The sequence below is a fragment of the Varanus komodoensis genome, unplaced genomic scaffold (genome assembly GCF_004798865.1).
Source record: "Varanus komodoensis strain SLA01 unplaced genomic scaffold, ASM479886v1 scaffold51, whole genome shotgun sequence".
NCBI lineage: Eukaryota > Metazoa > Chordata > Lepidosauria > Squamata > Varanidae > Varanus > Varanus komodoensis.
Genome location: NW_025336100.1, coordinates 1,753,442 through 1,773,339, shown reverse-complemented (window position 1 = coordinate 1,773,339; position 19,898 = coordinate 1,753,442). Strand labels below are relative to the sequence as shown.

Below are 19,898 nucleotides of genomic sequence, written 5' to 3'. Positions count from 1 at the left end.
ACTCACAGTGATATCCACCACTTGGAAGTGATATTTCACACAGTATAAGGACAAAAAAAAAGGTGCATGTCACCTGCATTTCTTTCTACTTTCTATATTTATTGGTAATATATGAAGGGCTCTCTATTGATTTTTTTGAATTATTAATAAGTTTTATTAATAGAAATTAATTTTGGATTAATAGAAATTAATAACCTGTATTTACTGTAAGTGATGGACAGTTGAATATGTTTCTTCCAGATAAGTCTATTCCAGTTTAATAATCAAGATACTATATTGCTCTTAACATGTTGCTACAAAATATATAGCATATATAGCTATACTTATATATTAAATATGATATCAGAGAAAAGTTGCCTGTAAATTAGAATGAAACAAGAACTTACAATGGCACAGAAATACATTCTTACTACATTTTAACCATTTACTTCATTTAGTTTGAAGCATTACAGTAATGCAATCTTCAGCACAAACACTACTGCCCAATTAAAGATAGTTTCTACAACAGGAAAGATATTGACTAGGTTCCCATGTGATTCCCACATTCAAACCATGGGTTGTTGTTGAAGCATGAGTTGTTGTGCTGTGTGTATCCAGTTGCAGTAACAAACCATGGTTTGTTAACCACAACCCATAGTTCACAACCCAACAACAAATCATGGTTTCTCTTTGCAGTTAACAAACGATGGTTTGTTCACATGGCTGGATTCACACAACTTATCAACCTACATTTCAATGATAATCCACAGTTCAATGACAACTCATACTTAACCTATACTCAACCTTGATTGCCAGTTCATGTTTTGCAAATGCAGCCATTGAGTCTATTAAAATCTAATGTTAAACTGTGGTTTAGCATTAGATGAATAGGACTGAATGGGTCTTGGGACTCACTCACCTTCCTGTCTCCTGCTGCAGCTGCAATAGGCGATTTGAAGCATCTCTTTTACTTTAAAAGTAACCAAGGTTTCCTATTACATTTACACTCAAGGAACTGTGATTTATTTAAAACAAGTCAAGATTAAACTGCTCCAGATAGGGCTGAAAAGAACCACGCCTCAATTCCTAGAGAGCCACAATTAGTCAGTGTTACCAACAGTGGGCTACATGGAGCAATGTCTGACACACTATAAGACAGTTTCATACTTTGCTAGACCATCTTCTACCATTATGTCTCAAATAGCCTAGTATGTTATTTTCTAAATTTTATGTATAAAACAGGCATAGATAGTTAAACCAAATTAAGTATATCTAGTTTTCAAAGAGATATTTTAAAAATCAAGTGCATACCTTGTTCTTCTTCTTCCAATTCATTGGAAATGATATTGTAAAGGGTATCCAAAGCATAACCAATAATTTCAGAATCTGAACTATGAACACAAGATTGAATAAAAAAGCAATGTTAACACATTTAAATATATTAGAATTCATGTTTGCAGAATTACAAGATGCTATGCCCAGCTTCTAAGTGTACATTTTTAAAAAATGGGCAACAGAGGTGTTTAGGGATTGTGCATACCATCCTGGAAAATACTGCTTTGTACTTGAGATCAGCTTTTCCATACAAATAATTTTGTAACAACACTGCTTACATTTGCAGAAATTAATATTCCACTTTTAAAAATATAAATCATAGAATCATAGAATAGTAGAGTTGGAAGGGCTGCAGGGCCATCAGTTACAACCCCCTACTGAGTGCAGGACTCCAAGTTAAACCATCCCTCTCAGATGGTTTTGACAGCTATTAATATTTGTGATATTCATCAATCAAATCATGAAATTAAATCACTTTCATATTGCAATTAGCATTACAGCAAGGGGAGCATCTGACTAAAGAGCATGTGGATACTTTTTAAATGTTTCCCAGGCTGCTTACCGATCTGTCTGGAGCACTTGGATAAGTGGAGACATAGCCTGAATTCCTACTTCTAGGCGATATTTCTGTCAAATTCAAGAAAATAAGTACCAACTAAGAAAAAGTTACAAAATTCTCATGAATCACATTGTCTTTAGGTGATGTATTCAGCTGATTCAGAAGTCACAACCACCCAAGTTTTGTTTTAACCTATGTAGTCATTAAATAATTCAAATGAGATATTCCTGACTGTTCCCATTGAACAAACCATGTGTTAGAAGTCTTAGTTTTTTCCTCTCACCCAAAACTCACAATCTCATGTTCAGATGTCACAGTAAACAATCCAGGGATAGAGTTTCTCCAGTTAATTAGGTCAGAAGAAATAGCCAGGGATGCTTGCTTAGCTCATTCATGCCTACCCAGGGTTCGTTTACACCCTAGGTATTTATTTATTTATTATTAAAACATTTTTATGCCGCCCCATTCGCCGAAGCCTAGGGGCGGCTTACAACAATACGTTAAAAATAAATAACATTAAATTAAAAATATAAACATTAAATTAAAAATACAAAAATAACAATATAAAATAAGCCGCCCTGGCCAGATAAAATCCAATAATATTAACAATTAAAATGCCGCTTAAATAAAAAGGTCTTCGCCTGGCGCCGAAAAACAAATAACGACGGCACCAGGCGGACCTCTCTGGGGAGCGCATTCCATAACTTAGGCGCCACCGCTGAGAAAGCCCTCCTCCGAGTACCCACCCTCCTAATTTCTTTCACGGAGGGTTCCCGGAGAAGGGCCTCTCCCGCAGATCTCAAGGGGCGGTCGGGCACATATGGATGTAAGCGCTCCTTCAGGTAACCAGGACCCAAGCCGTTTAGGGCTTTATAGCTCATCACCAACACCTTGAATTGGGCCCGGACTTCAATGGGAAGCCAGTGAAGCTGACGGAGAACTGGAGTCATGTGAACATAACGCCCAGTCCCCGGCAGCAGCCTGGCAGCTCTATTTTGAACCAATTGAAGTATCCGGACCGTCTTCAAGGGTAGCCCCACATAGACCGCGTTACAGAAGTCAAGACGGGAGGTCACCAGAGCATGTGTCACTGTGGCGAGGCAGTCGTACTCCAGGTAGGGGCGCAGCTGATGAATCAGCCGAAGCTGAAGGAAAGCGCTCCTCGCCACTTCTGTCACCTGAGCTTCCAGTGAAAGCTCCGGGTCAAGGAGCACTCCCAGGCTGCGGACCTTGTCCCTAAGAGGGAGTGCAACCCCATTCAGGACTAGGTTCAATTCACCCTCTCTGAAGCCCGATCCGCCAACCAACAGGACCTCTGTCTTGTCTGGATTGAGCTTCAGTTTATTGGCCCTCATCCAGCCCATTACCTCAGCCAGGCACTGGTTCAGTACAGCCACTGCCTCACCTGGATTGGTGGAAAACGAGAGGTAGAGCTGGGTATCATCAGCGTACTGATGATTCCGCAGCCCACACCTCCTGATGACCTCTCCTAGTGGTTTCATGTAAATGTTGAACAGCAAAGGGGACAAAATGGACCCCTGCGGTACTCCATGGCATAGCTGCCATGGCGCAGAGCCATAGTCCCCCAGCACCACCTTCTGGAATCGGCCATTGAGATAGGAGCGGAACCACTGCAAAGCAGTGCCTCTGACCCCCAATCCCGCAAGCCTATCCAGAAGGATACCATGGTCGATGGTTATCGAAAGCCGCTGAGAGGTCCAGGAGAACCAACAGGGACGCACTCCCCCCCGTCCTTCTCCCTGCACAGGTCATCGTACAGGGCGACCAAGGCAGATTCAGTACTGTAACCGGGTCTGAAGCCGGACTGAAATGGGTCCAGATAATCAGTTTCATCCAAGAGTGCTTGGAGTTGTCCCGCCACCACCCGCTCTAACACCTTGCTCAGAAATGGGATGTTGGCCACTGGTCTATAATTGGTGGCCATCTCTGGATCCAGTGACGCATTCTTCAGGACCGGTCAGACTACCGCCTCCTTTAAAGGGGCAGGCACCCGACCCTCCCTCAGAGAAGTGTTAACCACTTCCAAGATCCAGATCCCAATCCCGTGCTTGGAATTATTTATTAACCAAGACGGGCAACGGTCCAATAGGCAAGTGGTGGGACGTACTCATCCAAGCAGCTTGTCCACATCATCGGGCCACAGTAACTGAAATTCATCCAATAATTCTGGACCAGACGGCGGTGTTGTCGTCTCCCTTAAAACCTCTGAATCAATAGTGGTATCCAGCTTGTGACGAATCTGAGCAATTTTCTCCCTGAAATGCCTGGCAAAGTTGTCACAGCGGGCCTTTGAGGGTGGAACCAGGTCTTCCTTCCGACCTGGACGAACCAGGCCTTGCACCACTCGAAAAAGCTCCGCTGGACGGCATTGTGAGGAGGCAATGGAAGCGGAAAAAAATCTCTTTTTCGCCACCCTCACCGCCACAGCATAGGCCCGATAGTGGGCTCTCAAGTGTGTTCGGTCAGATTCATCCCGTGATTTCCTCCACCTACGCTCTAGCCGTCTCCCAACCTGCTTCATCGCCCTCAATTCAGGAGTATACCAAGGGGAAGAGCGGGCTCTGCCCGGTGGGACAGGACGCTTAGGAGCGATCGTGTCCACAGCCCTGGTCATCTCCCCGTTCCACAGTTTGACCAGAGCCTCGACAGGAGCACCCGTCAGCCGGAAACTCCCCCAGGGCCTTCAGGAATCCTTCCGGATCCATCCGGCTCCGGGGGCGGACCCACACAGAGGGAGAGGTCACTCTCGAGCACAAACCTCACCAGGAAGTGATCTGACCATGACAGGGGAGTCAAACGTAAATTCCTCACCCTCAGATCCCCCTCTTCCTGCCCCGTCGAGAAAACCAGGTCCAGAGTGTGTCCACGTTCATGGGTCGGGCCGGTGACATGTTGAGACAGCCCCATGGCCGCCATGGAGGCCATGAAGTCCTGAGCCGCCCCGATAGCCATGAATTGAGAAATAAAGTTCAAATTTTCTGTAAATGTCAAAACATGCATACCTTTGAAAGAGATTTGAGTGCACGCACAGCATCCCTGCGATCATCAAGTAAGGTTGAAGATGCTACTCTGTCACATAATTTCTGAATCTTTAAGGAGAATAAAAAGGCAACTTAGAAATAATTTCATAAACTTGTGTTATTTGCAGATGCCTTCTCACTTTCTAATTAATATCTAAAGTTTATCACAATTAAAAAGAAATTTGTCCCACCAGCTTCAGTAAAATAGGTTAAAAGCATTAGAAGTCCAATCAATCTATCAAATCAGAAATATGTTATTTTAAGAGACAAAAGAAAAACTCTTATAGTTACACCAAACTAGCATGCAGCTGTATTTCTTGAAAACAGAGTTAACAGTGCAATATCCTTTTTCAGTCCAAAGAATATATTCCCTTGCAGCCAGTCTTTTGTGGACCACATTCCAATGGTAGATGGTCCGCAGCAAATTATCTGGGCCATCACCACCATTTATTCATATAGTCGCCAGATGAGAAGTAATGGTTGGCTAAAGGTCCTCCACAGCTGCTACATGTGGAGTATGCCCTTTTGTATGCCCTTTTGAATTCAATGGGACTTACTTCTGAATAGACAAAAAGAAGATTAGGCTGTTAAAGGAAGACATGCACTATTGACAAATTATATCCCTATTTTACCCAAAAGGTTTAATGCCTTAATGCTTAGTTTTCACCTATGATGAAGAGCAGGAGAGCGAAGGCATAATAAGGAGGGCGAACCATTTAAAACATGTCCCTCTGTAAGTATCAGAAATGTCTAATTTAGAAACAGATTACTCTCCTTTCCACAGTGAACAAAATTATAGAGGAAGCTGTCTTACATTTGCCATTATATACAGGTATACCTCCTTTTATTGTGTCTTGCAATTATTGCACTTCCCTGAGGCAATCCAGCACTGGGCATGCACATCTATCAATGCTATTTTTCCAACTGGGGCCACTTACTTTGTGACTCTGTCTCGCGTTTCTGTCTCTAATTCTTGCAATTCTGTATTGTATTTCAAACTTTTTCATTATTGTACTCTATATTTGTTAAGGTCATCTGTGATCTTTGAAGTTACTGTAATCTTTGTGATTGCATGGAGGTATTTTGCCTACTCTGCCAGTTCCTCCATGTCTCTCCATCCCTATGCCCTAAGCATTCAACTGAGAGCAAGCTAGAAATGATTAAGCTTAGTGAGGTAGGCATGTGGAATACCAAAACAGGGTGAAAGCTAGGCCTCTTGCACCAAACAGTCAGCCAATAGTTTAATCATAACTATATGTGACCCAACTTATTGCTATATTCAACTTATTGTTGTCTGGAACCAAACCCACAGTATCTCTGAGGTATGCGCTCGCTCGCTCTTGCTCGCTCTCTCTCTGTCACACACACACACACACAGACTCAAAGTACATAAAACATTTCAGCTGTCACCTCTTGTAAGTAGATGAAAACAGGAGGTGGATCTGTGCATTATCACCCACTAATGACTTTTCAGCCCAAACCTCCAGATGACCTCACCCAATAGCTCAATACAGATGTTAAAAAGCATGGGAGGCAAGTCTTGTAGCACCTGATAAGCCAGAGGCCTTAGGCTGGATAAGGAGTCTCACAAATACTAGTTTCAGAGATTGGCCCTATAGGATTGGAAACACCACAACTCAGTGGCTCTCAGCCTCACCCCTGTAAGGAGGGCCAAGAAAAATTCCAGGATCAATACTTCTGAATACCATCAAGAAGCTTAATTCCCTAAAATGTTTTCCTGCTTAATATACTATTGCAAAGGCAGTAATAGAGGGATGGCACAGAGCTGAAGCCCTGAACTTTCATCTGGGGCCATGACTCCCTGAAGGCCATCTATCTCACTATCCTGCTGTCTGTGGGCACTTGCTAAAATAAAGGTACAGAGCAGGGGGTGGGTGATGATCTCTGATGCACATGATCTTTCTGTAAAAAGAGTGTTGCTTTAAGCTGCTAAGTTATTAGAGAGGGAAGGAGTTTTCTTCCTCACCCTTCTTACTATCAGACTTACAGCCTGTCAAGATTGTTTTCTGAAATTCAGGCATATTTGTGCAAAGTTATTCATTGTGCACTTTATTTCTATTCTTATTACACTGTAATATATAATAATTATACAACTCACCATAATGAAGAATCAGTAGGAGCCTCCCCTTGACCTGCAGCCCAGCCCTTACCTGCTTCCTGTTTCCCTTGCTGCTTGCATGCGCCCTTTCTGGCTGCTTCATGCCACTTGCCGCCCAGCTCTGCCGCCTCCACCACTCCCTCCTCATTTTGAGGCCCAAGACCCAAAAAGGCCCTAATGATAATCTGTATTTGCAGCTGCTCCCCAGTGTTATGCTAGTGCTGGGTAGTGGCTGTAAATATAGATGAAGCTTCACTTGTTTGCCCACCACTCACCTCCTGCTCTGTGGCCCAGTTCCTAAAAGGCCACAGACTGGTACCAGTCCACGGCACAGCGGTTGGGCACCCCAGCTGTACAGAGTATGTTCTGCCAGGATAAATGTGATGGATACTAAAGTGCAAGGTGGAGGGTGGTGAAGAAAGAAGAGAAAGGGATCCATCCATGTGGGAAACTGTGTTCTGAGATCATATTGATCCTTGCACTGTTATTTTCCTATGCCTATGCATGAAAGGATTATTTACACCAGGGATGCAAAAAAGTTTTTGGCCCTGAGAACCACATGCAATGCTGCCTCAGGTGTCAACAAACTGCACATATACATACATGTACATGTGTACAATTATCCCAGTGATTCTGTTACAGATCACTTTTCCTCACTACTAGCAATAACTGGGAAATAATTCATCTGAGGATCCTTAGGGAACAAAATGGCAGATTTGCTCTCTGTTCTTTATCTTCAGGATCGTGATAGAGATCACTCATTCCTCACTACTGCTAACAGCAGGAAAAGAAGAAATCTGTAAAAGAATTGCTCAGGATAGGAAGTTGACAAATGCAGGGAGAGATCAAGGAATTACTGCACACTGAAATAAAGATAGTTCCTGGGTTACAAACAAGTTCTGTTCCTGAGCAAACAGAAATTCATCTTTAAGTCAAATTTGTATGTAACTCAGATTACATACAGTCGAACCTCCACATTTGTGGGGGTTAGGGATACTGTACTGCCCTGATAATGGAAAAACTGTGAATATCTCTACCCCCAACTCACCAGTGCCTTTGTATTAAAAAATGTTGGAGAGATTTCCCTCTCTGGGTGGGCAGGCCAAGAAGGCAAGCTTTGGAGGTCCCCCTCTCTCCCCTTTCACCCCGCCCCCCTGGAGATGACAATTTTCCTCGGTATTTTTTCATAAGTAATAGACTTTATGCTACTTCATAAGTATAGGTTGTTCATAACTCACATGTTCATAACCTGGGGACTCCCTAAAAACTATAATTTGAACAACTGGTTTATATCAGGCATGGGAAGACTTCAGTTTTACATAATCTTTGTTTTCATACTGGAATCCAGTAATCCATATTGGTGGCTCAAGGGTGAACCAAAGCAATGATTCAGTGAGAAGAGTGAATTACCAGATGTCTTGCACATGCAAGTAAAATGTTCAACTGTTACGACTGATTAGGAAGTTTAACAGCCTATTCTGAAAATAACAAATCAAATAATCCAGCAATCTACTAGCACATTCTGATGTACTATCTTGTTGACATAACTTGGCATGTAGGGTCCTTAAAATGGAGTGAGACATTTATTTAACAGTTATAAAGTGTGTCATAGAAACTAAGAAAGCTAAATGTTTCTTTTGAGGAGAAATTGATTTGTTGGTATCATGACAAATGTCCTCAAAGTAATATTAGAAGAGGGAGCAATTTATAGCATTTATTAAGCAAAGTGCCACTGATAGCATCATTCAAACTTTGCCCAGGTAACTTTTTAAAGTCTCATTTATACCGTGCATACTATGAACTTCCACATACACAAGTATACCATAATATTGGATAGGATATCAGCTCAATAAATCATGATACAGCAATAGCTCATTTAGAGAGTAATAACATTGATTGGAATTATGTGATCAAACACCCACAACCATTTTAACAGCTTGAAAAAGTTGCACCTACCAAAATTACCTCTTTACATATAATTATAAAAGGTACAGCCCCATTCTCTTCCAATCACCCTACTAAAATGACACCACACAAAGTACAATCATGTTGATTATTAAAGTCATACATGAGATTATGTGACAACAGATTTCAAGAGTAGATAAGCACACATTTGAAACCGGCATAATGATATGGGACAGACCAGGATGGAAAGCAACATGAACATGTAAAAACTATGAATGGTGTGGATGTAGATTAAGAAGGAACATAGACAAATTAGGAAATAAATAGGGGCAACAGACAGATAGCACAAGACAAGTAAGCTACTACAGAGGATGTGGGCACAGTGGAAGGTCATTAATGCTTTTTAACAGCAGGCTACATGTACTTGTGTACACGTTTTCAATTCAGAAGAACAGAGATAACAAGTTATGCAAAGTAATGGAGATGGCCACGTACAGTGAAAAGATGAAGCACTAACGAAATGACTAATCCGCAACATACATTACTATAATAGGAATTTTAAAGGACGCCTGAGATGTAATCTGAGAAAATAGCAAACACATATGCCATACTAAATTCACACCCCACTACTACCTATAGTATGTTTTATTTATGGGAACACACCAAGGGATCTCTTACGGATATACTGGAAAGAAATACTACAGCACACGGGACCACTCGGAGAGGCAAAATTGGCTGCACTCCTTTGTCAAATGCAGACGCACACCCAGATTTGCAGTGATGTGAAATGGCCCTTTTCTACCAGGTGCGACATAACGCGGACGAGTGAAGTAGGAAGTCAGTCGGAAGGGGAGAGCTGAAGAAAATGTGCCCAAGTGAGCAGTGGGGCGGTTCAAAGTCTACACAAACTTTCCTCACCAGGCCACCTTGCTCACCGTCTCAGTTCCAGAAGGCTGGGGCCCAGAGCTCTGGCCGCCCATAACGCCCCGCAAGAAGTTCATGTTTGCTTGCCGGTCTCCCCGTCCAACTGCTCTTAGGCCGCGACTCCTGACTCAGACCCGTCAGCAACAGGAACTTACCACAACGCGCCTGCGCCAAGACGTGGCACCAAGGTGGCTATCATAGAGATAGACTATTAAGTGATTCACAGCCTTAACTTCCGGTTTCGCTACCCGTCTTTCTTTCGGGGGTGGATTGGAAAGTTGCCTATAGAAAATAAAGAAAACCTCAAGATTTAGAGCAGCAAGTGCCTTCTTTAAACCGGAGAACTTGAATGTTTGGTTGTTTCTCAGCCTATCATCCGTGTTTGCGCACAATGGTACAAGTCAATGGAGCGCGATGCGTCGACATACGATTGAGCGCTGAATTTTGTACTAAGTGGAAGTCTGACGGGACAAGTTAAATTGAACGCAACTTGAGTGGAATGATTGATTGATTGATTTGTGGACTGAAAACCTAACGTCCCGCTTGTAATATTGTAATGGACTACATCACTTGAATTCTGTAAGACATTCGGCCACCCCACATATAAACTAGAATTTGAGGATAACGGCCTGTAGTAGAGGTACAACTTAAACTAAGTATAATGTTCACATGAACTAAGATTTCACGTAAAAGGAGCAGGTACGCTGCCTTTGTTGCTACTTTTTTGATTTTGAGAGGAGGCACTACAATCGCAGTTATGTCAGAATTTTAGATTGACCTCAGGGGGGTAACTTTCTCTTCTAATGGAATGGAGATTTAAAGGGAGAGGAGAAAACGAAAATGGCTTCCAGCATGAACTAGGAAGTTCTGCATTCTGGCAATGACATGTGTTCTTACTTTTTAAGAATCCCTCTGTTGATGATTGCCGAAAGCCGATGTGTGGCACCATATGTTTAATTTATGGCAGGGGAATTTTTTAAAAGTGTGTTATACTAACAATACTATTGTTTAGAAAACTGTGTTTACTGGTTTTTTGCTTGTCTTCCCATTTCTTGTTCTCCCCTTGGGAGAAAGTGATAGCTGTCCATAGGAAACAACGGACAGGCTATTAGCATGATTTGAACTTCAATTTTGTGTTGAATGATTTCAGTTTTTAAACATGACCCATATGTAAAAATGCAAATAGAGTGCTAGTGCATTGTAGAGGTGTGCTGAAACTGAGAACCATTAACACCCTGTGCTGAACTCCACTGGCATTTATCCATTATCCCAGTTATGGTTTTGGTGACAGTGTAAAAGCTTGAAGAACCAGCATGTGTTAAAGAAACCTACATCAATATTTTATTTATTTACTATATTTGTATCTGACTTTTTTCTTTCAATCAAGGTAGCAAATGCTTCTCCTCTCTAACTTATCCTCACAACAACCCTGTCTGTGATTGGCCTAAAGTCACCCACTGAGTTTTAAGGCCCAGTGGAAACTAGAACCTGAATTTCACAGATGCCAGGTCAACACTGTAACCACTATACTACACTGGTTCTTGTTTATCCCCTTTCACACCTGGAAACAATCCAGAACATGATGAAATTTAATTTAAAAACACAAGCAAAAATTTCAAGAATCTAGTATGTGGTAAATGTTCATGAGACATGAAAGCTGTTTATTATTAAATTTGGATTTGCTTATTTCCAAGGTGGGGGAACATTCAAATTTTATGGTATTGATCCAAGCCAAATTCACACACACAAATGACTAAGTTGGAATAATATTCTGAAACAATAAACCTAAAAGTTCAGTGTTCTGCTGTGCACTGAGGGCAAAATATTCCATGACAGAATTAATCAAAAGTTCATAATGACAAGTTTCATGTGATCAGCTGAATACACAAGCCACAGTGGATGGGAATGATTCAGTAAGGCTGTAGTTCTATACACTCTAGAATGATTTATAGAATAAATCCCATTAAGCTCAAAGAGCTTACTTCCAAGTAAACATATGATTGGACAGCAGATCACAACATTTCTGCAGGATCCATGCTCTAGTACCCATCATGGTCAAAAAATATTTTTCAGCACTGTTTTTACAGCCTGGAATGGATAGGGAATATGAAATCTGTGGAAGGTTTGTGGTATATACCATCATCCTCACCTTCTCATATGCATCCTGAATTCTCTGAAAATTTTGTAGCTTACTATGTATTTTTTCTTTAGTTCATTGAGATGTGTGAATTTAGTTGATGCTGCTAGCTTGGAAGATGGCATTTCAGTCTGGTTTCCCAGAATGCCATTTATTGACCAGAAAGGTTGGAACAATTATTTGGATGTTTCCTGTTCTACTAACACCAGTGTGACTAATCCTTTGTGATATGTGAGCACAGCTGTCATCAATTCCTTAAGGTCAAGTATCTATGTTTGTTGCCCTGAAAGTGCATTTTGACTGGGAACAGGTTGTTAAATTTTAATAATACATGGATTACATTGCTGAAAGATTATTCTCAAACTAACTTAGCACTCCCATCTTTGCAAAAATAAACTCTTCTGACTTATTCTCTTCTGCTTCAGGTGAGTTGTGGATGTGAAGCAGCTATTAAATTGTAATATTAAAACAGGCATTGGAAGGGTTAGAAATACTCATTCTAACATACAGCTTGTAATTATCTCTAACAAATCAATCAAGTTTTGGTTTTGCACCAGTTTTATTCGTAACAGCCTATTTCTGGATCATTCAATTCCATTCCTACTTATATGCTTTCTGTCAAAAAAACACACTGAATGTCAACCTGAACTTTTCTGCTTTCTTTCCCAACCTCATCCAGACCAGAATTCTCAACTGAGCAAAAGGAATGAGTGGAGAGAACAAAGATATGATCGCTTTAATACACTGCAAAAAATAAAAAGGAAATTATTCAAGCTATCTTTACAATTTTTAGAACACTCCAGTGTAATTGGAACCGGAAGTGAGGCCTATACAGAACTCTTTTTCCTAATATTAAGAAAATGTGCCTTGGGGGAATAGAATCCCAGAAGCTGTGCTTAGAGGGCGTCACAGCTTGGAGCCACTCGTGATCGGCCTCTGATTGCGGTGCTGGGGTTCCTCCCACTGGAACCCAAGGGACAGTTCATAAGGGTTCGGCCAAAGTTGAAACCTGTCACTGACCCTCCAACTCAGAGCAAAACAAAGTCTCTCTCAATCCCTGAAACCTTCGCGTCGAGGGGCCTCTGCCGTGACCCTGACCCCGCCCACATTTGGCCCGCTGTCGAGGCAGTGCGCGCGCTCTCTTTCTCTCCTCGACTGAGAGCGCGCGGTGGGGACATCCGGTTCCGCCCCGAATCAGTGTGAGGGAGGGACGCGCCGCACCAGTCGCTCCTCCCCGTGCCTTCGGCCGGGAGCGTACCGGACCCTGAGACCGAGGAGAGCGTATAGGTTGGTAACGGGTAGGATGGGGTGGAGAGGCCCAGCCCGGCTGTGGGTGGCTGCCATTCCTTGCCGGGTCTGGGGCCAGTCTCAGTCGAGAAGGTTATCTTCTGGGGGGCTTTTCCTCAGAGAAACGGGAGAGGGAGGAGAGGGAAGAGGAGGCTACTGCTGCTGTCAGCAGCATTGCAGGCCGACTTCATGATTTGTTCGTTTTTGGACAGGGTTCCCCCCTTCTCCTTTCCTTTTGCTAAGCAAAAGAAACGACAGCAAAAGATGGTTTAAAGATGCCTACGCAGCATAGAGCGAACCCAAAGTTCTCCTTTGTAAGCCGTAGGTCAGTCTTGCCCGACTTAGTGCCATGTAGATGTGCTAGACTAAAACTCGTATTATTCCCCAGCAGCACATACCCATTTGTCCCCAGCCACCCCTCGTTCATACACGGACACTTACATGGCTTGAATGATATTGGTTTTTATATAGTACTCTGAATATGCAGAATAATTTTGTGTTTTAGCTAGTAAATTTTGAAATAGCCCTGTATATCAACTTATGGATGGGTCAGGATGATAATGAGGGAGCAGCTTGAAAAGGCTGAGATTCAAAGCAGAGCCTTTCAGTTTCTTAGGTCTTAGCCACCCACAGGGCTATGCTTACTCATATTTCATAGGCAAAAACAGGAATACTGTGTGTTTACACCCCTGGTCTCACCAGGGATTGCTGCCTGAGCATGTTGCTCCCACTATTACTTTAAGGCTTATCCACCAGCTGATAGCTCTATTTTCTGAGTAATTGAACTAGTCCTATATTTGATTTTAAAATAAATAGAGGTAGGTCTGCTTAAAAACACAGTACCTCTAATTAAGAGGCCAGGGACCTGATGTGTTCCAGGTTTTTGGATTATAATAGTCATAGACCTCACCATGGTCATTATGGTTGCCTTACTCTAGAACATATTAACAGATGAAACAATATACATGTTCATGAATATGTCCTAACATGAATGTATTGTACCTTACCCCAGCATTGAAATACATTTGTTTGCCATTTAGAGAGTGGCAGTTAAGTACTGCATGTGTGCACACTAAGTATTTTAATCTAAGAGAACTGTAAAAAGAGCTCTTTGTAACACAGTTCATCATCCTTGTCTGTATAGTGGGCAGTCAAATGCTTCTGGAAAGCCCATAGTTGGGGCCCAAGGCAGTGAGGAAAAGACATTTCTCCTAGGCCTGAAAGGGGTAGGGTACAAGCCCATGAACTGGAAGAAGTTGCAGAGGAAATCACAACTGTCCCTTTTGCTAATTCTTGGCATAAAGCAGTGGAATGGGAAATGAGTAAAGGAGGTTCAAATCTTATCAGATAATGGTAAGATTACTAGCAAAGTCAGCTTTTTATATTTGGCCATAATCAGCCATTTAAGAGGGGAAAGCAGTAGTGGCACCTAAACTGCAGAAGACATCTCTCTAGCCACCCAGCCACAGCAGCAGGTGATGGAAAGATGCACCATAGCATTTGCTATCCAAAGCTGTCAGTTCACAAACCTAGCTACATATACCAAAAGCATGAGGGTTGCATACGGGACCCTACCCTTTGCAACATCAAAGGTTTGAACTCTGGATGACACCATGAAAGGCAGGAGTAGTAGATACACACAAGACATTTGAGTAAGTACAGCATCTCAGTCAATCAAAAGAAGTACTACATTGGATCAGTTGTGTGGCTCCCACATAACCCAGGTTGCCTTTTGCACTGTTGAGCCTCTACCTTATAATCTCTTACATTTTCCTGCACTCAGTTGTCTGGTTCTGCTTATTAATGCTCCAAGATACTTTAATCCCCCCTCAATCTTACCCATTCCTTTACATGTCTGTTTCCCCATATCAATAGGTGCTTTTAAGCAATTGATTGAGAAAGTGCTACCACTTAGATGTCCTTCCAGTGCCCTTGCTCAGCACCTTCTGCCTGATTCTATACACAGTATATGTTTTTACGTGATATGAAATAAAGATTATGATCTTTCAAGGCCAAATGTGACATGATTTTTGATTGCACTAGTAATAGCTGGAGACCTAGCATTACCAGTACAGAGCTTAGCTACATGTGAGGTTAATGTCACCAGTTCTTTCTCTCCCCTTATCCACATTTGTGAACTTGCCCTCTGTGAACACTGCTGCTTCTAAGTTGTTAGAAGAGGAAGAATTGGCTGGTCAGTAGAATACAGCCAAGAAAGTTATGCATACTGAAGCATGAAGACGTATAGGCATGATATCTTTTCCGTTTATCTGTATTAAGTGCTTTGTCTTTGCATATCCATTTGTGTTGATAAAATACCAGTTGGGTATTTGTATCTGGAGTTTTGGGGAATGGTACCAGAAACGATGCTTATATTTTAGTGCTAAACATTGCCTGTGGTTCCCATAACCAAAGTTCCTCCCTCTCTGCAGGAAGCCCAGTAATAATGGAGCTTCCAGAAAAAAATTGCATTGGAGAATATCTGCTACCCTAAATCAATTTAGCATTTTTGACTTAAATTTGGTAAGCAAAATGAAACATGTGCTATATTCAGATAAATCACTTGAGGGTTTTTTGGGTACATGTTCATTTTATTTGTTTAAATATCTCTAATGTTTTTCCAGTAGCTAAAATTATTTAGCTAAAAGGTTTTATAATTTTTAAATTATATTTTACTGAATGAGCTATTCTATACTCCATTATGAGTAAGCCCCATTGAAATCAGTGGAACCTGAGTAGGCATATCTAGGACTGCAGGTGTGAAATTTGGACAGCACCAAATATATTTTATTAGTATACAGTGTATCACAGAAGTGAGTGCACCCCTCACATTTTGTAAATATTTTGTTATATCTTTTCATGTGGCAACACTGAAGAAATGACATTTTGCTATAATGTAAAGTAGTGAGTATACAGCTTGTATAACAGTGTAAATTTGCTGTCCCCTCAAAATAACACACAGCCATTAATGTCTAAACTGCTGGCAACAAAAGTGAATACACCCCTAAGTGAAACTGTCCAAATTGAGCATTATTAGCCATTTTCCCTCCCCGGTGTCATGTGACTCATTAGTGTTACAAGGTCTCAGGTGTGAATGGGAAGCAGGTGTGTTAAATTTGGTGTTATTGCTCTCATTCTCTCATACTGGTCACTGGAAGTTCAACATGGCACCTCATGGCAAAGAACTCTCTGAGGATCTGAAAAAAAGAATTGTTGCTCTACATAAAGATGGCCTAGGCTATAAGAAGATTGCCAAGACCCTGAAACAGAGCTGCAGCATGGTGGCCAAGACCATACAGCGGCTTAACAGGACAGGTTCCACTCAGAACAGGCCTCGCCATGGTCAACCGAAGAAGTTGAGTGCATGTGCTCAGTGTCATATCCAGAGGTTGGCTTTGGGAAATAGATGTATGAGTGCTGCCAGCATTGCTGCAGAGGTTGAAGGGGTGGTGAGTCAGCCTGTCAGTACTCAGACCACACGCCGCACACTGCATCAAATTGGTCTGCAGGGCTGTTGTCCCAGAAGGAAGCCTTTCTAAAAATGATGCACAAGAAAGCCCACAAACAGTTTGCTGAAGACAAGCAGACTAAGGACATGGATTACTGGAACCATGTCCTGTGGTCTGATGAGACCAAGATAAACTTATTTGGTTCAGTTGGTGTCAAGCATGGTGGTGGGAGTGTCATGGTCTGGGGCTGCATGAGTGCTGCCGGCACTGGTGAGCTACAGTTCGAGGGAACCTTGAAAGCCAACATGTACTGTGACATACTGAAGCAGAGCATGATCCCCTCCCTTCGGAGACTGGGCTGCAGGGCAGTATTCCAACATGATAATGACCCCAAACACACCTCCAAGACGACCACTGCCTTGCTAAACAAGCTGAGGGTAAAGGTGACGGACTGGCCAAGCATGTCTCCAGACCTAAACCCTATCGAGCATCTGTGGGGCATCCTGAAACGGAAGGTGGAGGAGCGCAAGGTCTCTAACATCCACCAGCTTCGTGATGTCATCATGGAGGAGTGGAAGAGGACTCCAGTGGCAACCTGTGAAGCTCTGGTGACCTCCATGCCCAAGAGGGTTAAAGCAGTGCTGGAAAATAATGGTGGCCACACAAAATATTGACACTTTGGGCCCAACTTGGACAGTTTCACTTAGGGGTGTACTCACTTTTGTTGCCAGCGGTTTAGGCATTGATGGCTGTGTGTTGAGTTATTTTGAAGGGACAGCAAATTTACACTGTTATACAAGCTGTATACTCACTACGTTATAGCAAAGTGTCATTTCTTCAGGGTTGTCACATGAAAAGATATAATAAAATATTTACAAAATGTGAGGGGTGTACTCACTGCTGTGATACACTGTATATATTGAAATATACTTTTAATGTTTATTAATTTTTATTTTTAAAAAAGTTGGCATATTTCTATTGGAATACTTGAGTTATTAGCATGAAGTTTTGCAGCTTCTTAGTGGTTTAGTCATCTTGATTGATAAAGTCCTTGTGGAATTAATTATTAGAATTAGTTCCCAGTTATGGCTAGTATCATCCTGTAAATGTTGGCATCAAATTGGTCAGTTTGATTTTATTTATTTCCACACAAATAGTACATTTATGAATATTAAAAATAAATTCATCCTGTGTGGCTTCATTGTGAAAATTATTCTTATTTTCCTTATGTTAGTGTCATTCCTTGTAAGAAGATAACTAATGTTTTCCTCTTCTTTTTGATGAATTAGCCAAAACTTTAAAAGGTGTACTAGCAAGTGCTTATTTGAACAAATAGAATACTAAACTGTTCTTTCTTCTGGTTTGAAAAAGTTAAAACTGAAATCAAAAGTTGCAAATTTTAGCTGCAGGTATTAATAGTAATCAACTTCTGACAGTTAAAAGGCAACCTGTTTATGATTTAGTCCAAGTAACACATCTTAGGATTTTTCTTAGGTGGGAATTGTAGTCATTAGATATACAGTCCCAGAGATGTGCTACTTTGAATAACAGCCCTATGTATGATCCAAAGTAAATTCCACTGTGTGCAGTAGACCTTACTCCAAGGTGTAGGTAGGATTGTAGTTTCTATAAGCCTGTGTACACTTATCTGGGAGTAAGTCCCATTGAACTTAATGGGACTTATTTCTGAGTAGACATGCATGGGATTGTACTGTGAGTGATAAGCTCCTTTGTCTGTATATTATACTGGTGTATCAGAAGCCTGAAAGAAAAGTAAAAGAGCCACCTCTTTTCTGATTTTGAAAAGCTGAATTGTGCTAAATACATTTTTTCCACTGTTAAATTCTATTGCACTTAAAGCTGGTCATTTTGAAGTGTTTACCAATACTGCATTTATTCTCTTTTACTGTAGCCTTTGACATTGTGTACCAAAGAAATGGTGATGGAGAAGCCAAGTCCGCTGCTTGTAGGGCGGGAGTTTGTGAGGCAGTACTATACCCTGCTAAATAAAGCACCAGATTTTTTACACAGGTAACTTTTAAAATTATCAATACAGTCTCTTAAGTAAAATGGCCAATTGAATTGATCTCCCATGTAATTTGATCCACCACTTTTCCTGTATCCTGTTAATCATTGCTGTATGGTTGTACCACTTGATGCTTTGATCAGTTTTCTGTACGCTGTCCTTATAGTTTAGTGAATGGCCTATGGCTAAGGATTACAATTAAACAATTTGGAACTTTTTTTGGTTAAGCAGTGTGGTGTGTTGTTGTTGAACAACAGGAAACCAGAAATCTTTCTCAGTCTACTTTAGATCATTCAGTGTATCAAAGTGTATCTGGTTACTGCAGATACACTTGTTGCCTGCCTTATGATGTCATAATTTTGTTAGTCAATCAGGTGTTCTAGTTTACTTGTTCCAGACTGTAATTTTCAGCTAATAATACTTTTAAGAATTTGTTGTTGTTAGTTGCGAAGTCGTGTCCGACTCATTGCGACCCCATGGACAACATTCCTGCAGGCCTTCCTGTCTTCCACCATCCCCCGGAGTCCACTTAAGCTCACACCAACTGCTTCAGTGACTCCATCTAGCCAGCTCATCCTCTGCCGTCCCCTTCTTCTTTTGCCATCTATTGTTCCCAGCATTAGACTCTTCTCCAGGGAGTCCTTCCTTTTCATTAGGTGGCCAAAGTATTTGAGTTTCATCTTCAGTATCTGGCCTTCTAAAGAGCAGTCAGGGTTGATCTCCTCTAGGACAAACTGGTTCAATCGACTTGTGGTCCAAGGGACTCGCAGGAGTCTCCTCCAGCACCACAATTCAAAGTCCTCAGTCCTTTGGCACTCAGCTTTCCTTATGGTCCAACTTTCACAGCCATACATTTTATTTATTTATTTATAATGTTTGTATGCTGTCCCATCGCATAGCCTCTGGGAAAACCATTGCAACTGAGAAAACCATAGCCTTGACTGTACGCATTTTTGTTGGCAGGGTGATGTCTCTGCTTTTTAGTATGCTGTCTGGATTTGCCATAGTTTTCCTTTCAAAGGAGCAAGCATCTTTTAATTTCTTGGCTGCATTCACTGTCTGCTGTGATCTTGGAGCCCAGGAAAATAAAATCTGTCACTACCTCCATTTCTTCCCCATCTATTTGCCAGGAAGTGA

The 19,898-nt window shown here is 41.6% G+C and overlaps 2 protein-coding genes across 8 annotated transcripts in view; one reads left to right on the top strand and one right to left on the bottom strand.

Annotated features, from left to right (window-relative positions):
* Nucleotides 1-10,020, bottom strand: part of USO1 (USO1 vesicle transport factor) — a 79,142-nt gene extending 69,122 nt beyond the window's left edge. For 2 of the 3 annotated variants that reach the window (XM_044447395.1, XM_044447396.1), the window contains exons 1-4: nucleotides 9,874-10,020; nucleotides 4,897-4,983; nucleotides 1,877-1,941; nucleotides 1,291-1,370 (exon numbers count right to left, since the gene is read on the bottom strand). In XM_044447395.1, the coding sequence (XP_044303330.1) occupies nucleotides 1,291-1,370; nucleotides 1,877-1,941; nucleotides 4,897-4,983; nucleotides 9,874-9,939 (298 nt within the window). In that variant the 5' untranslated portion in view covers nucleotides 9,940-10,020. Of the gene's footprint in view, nucleotides 1-1,290; nucleotides 1,371-1,876; nucleotides 1,942-4,896; nucleotides 4,984-9,856 lie in introns of all 3 variants that reach the window. The other variant, XM_044447397.1, reaches the window with a different exon arrangement.
* A 143-nt stretch (nucleotides 10,021-10,163) lies between these two features.
* Nucleotides 10,164-19,898, top strand: part of LOC123031876 (ras GTPase-activating protein-binding protein 2) — an 83,440-nt gene continuing 73,705 nt past the window's right edge. For 2 of the 5 annotated variants that reach the window (XM_044447321.1, XM_044447317.1), the window contains exons 1-2: nucleotides 13,177-13,286; nucleotides 18,648-18,766. In XM_044447321.1, coding sequence (XP_044303256.1) covers nucleotides 18,672-18,766 — 95 coding nt within the window. In that variant the 5' untranslated portion in view covers nucleotides 13,177-13,286; nucleotides 18,648-18,671. Of the gene's footprint in view, nucleotides 10,562-13,176; nucleotides 13,287-13,614; nucleotides 14,939-18,647; nucleotides 18,767-19,898 lie in introns of those variants that run through there. The other 3 variants (XM_044447320.1, XM_044447318.1, XM_044447319.1) reach the window with 3 other exon arrangements.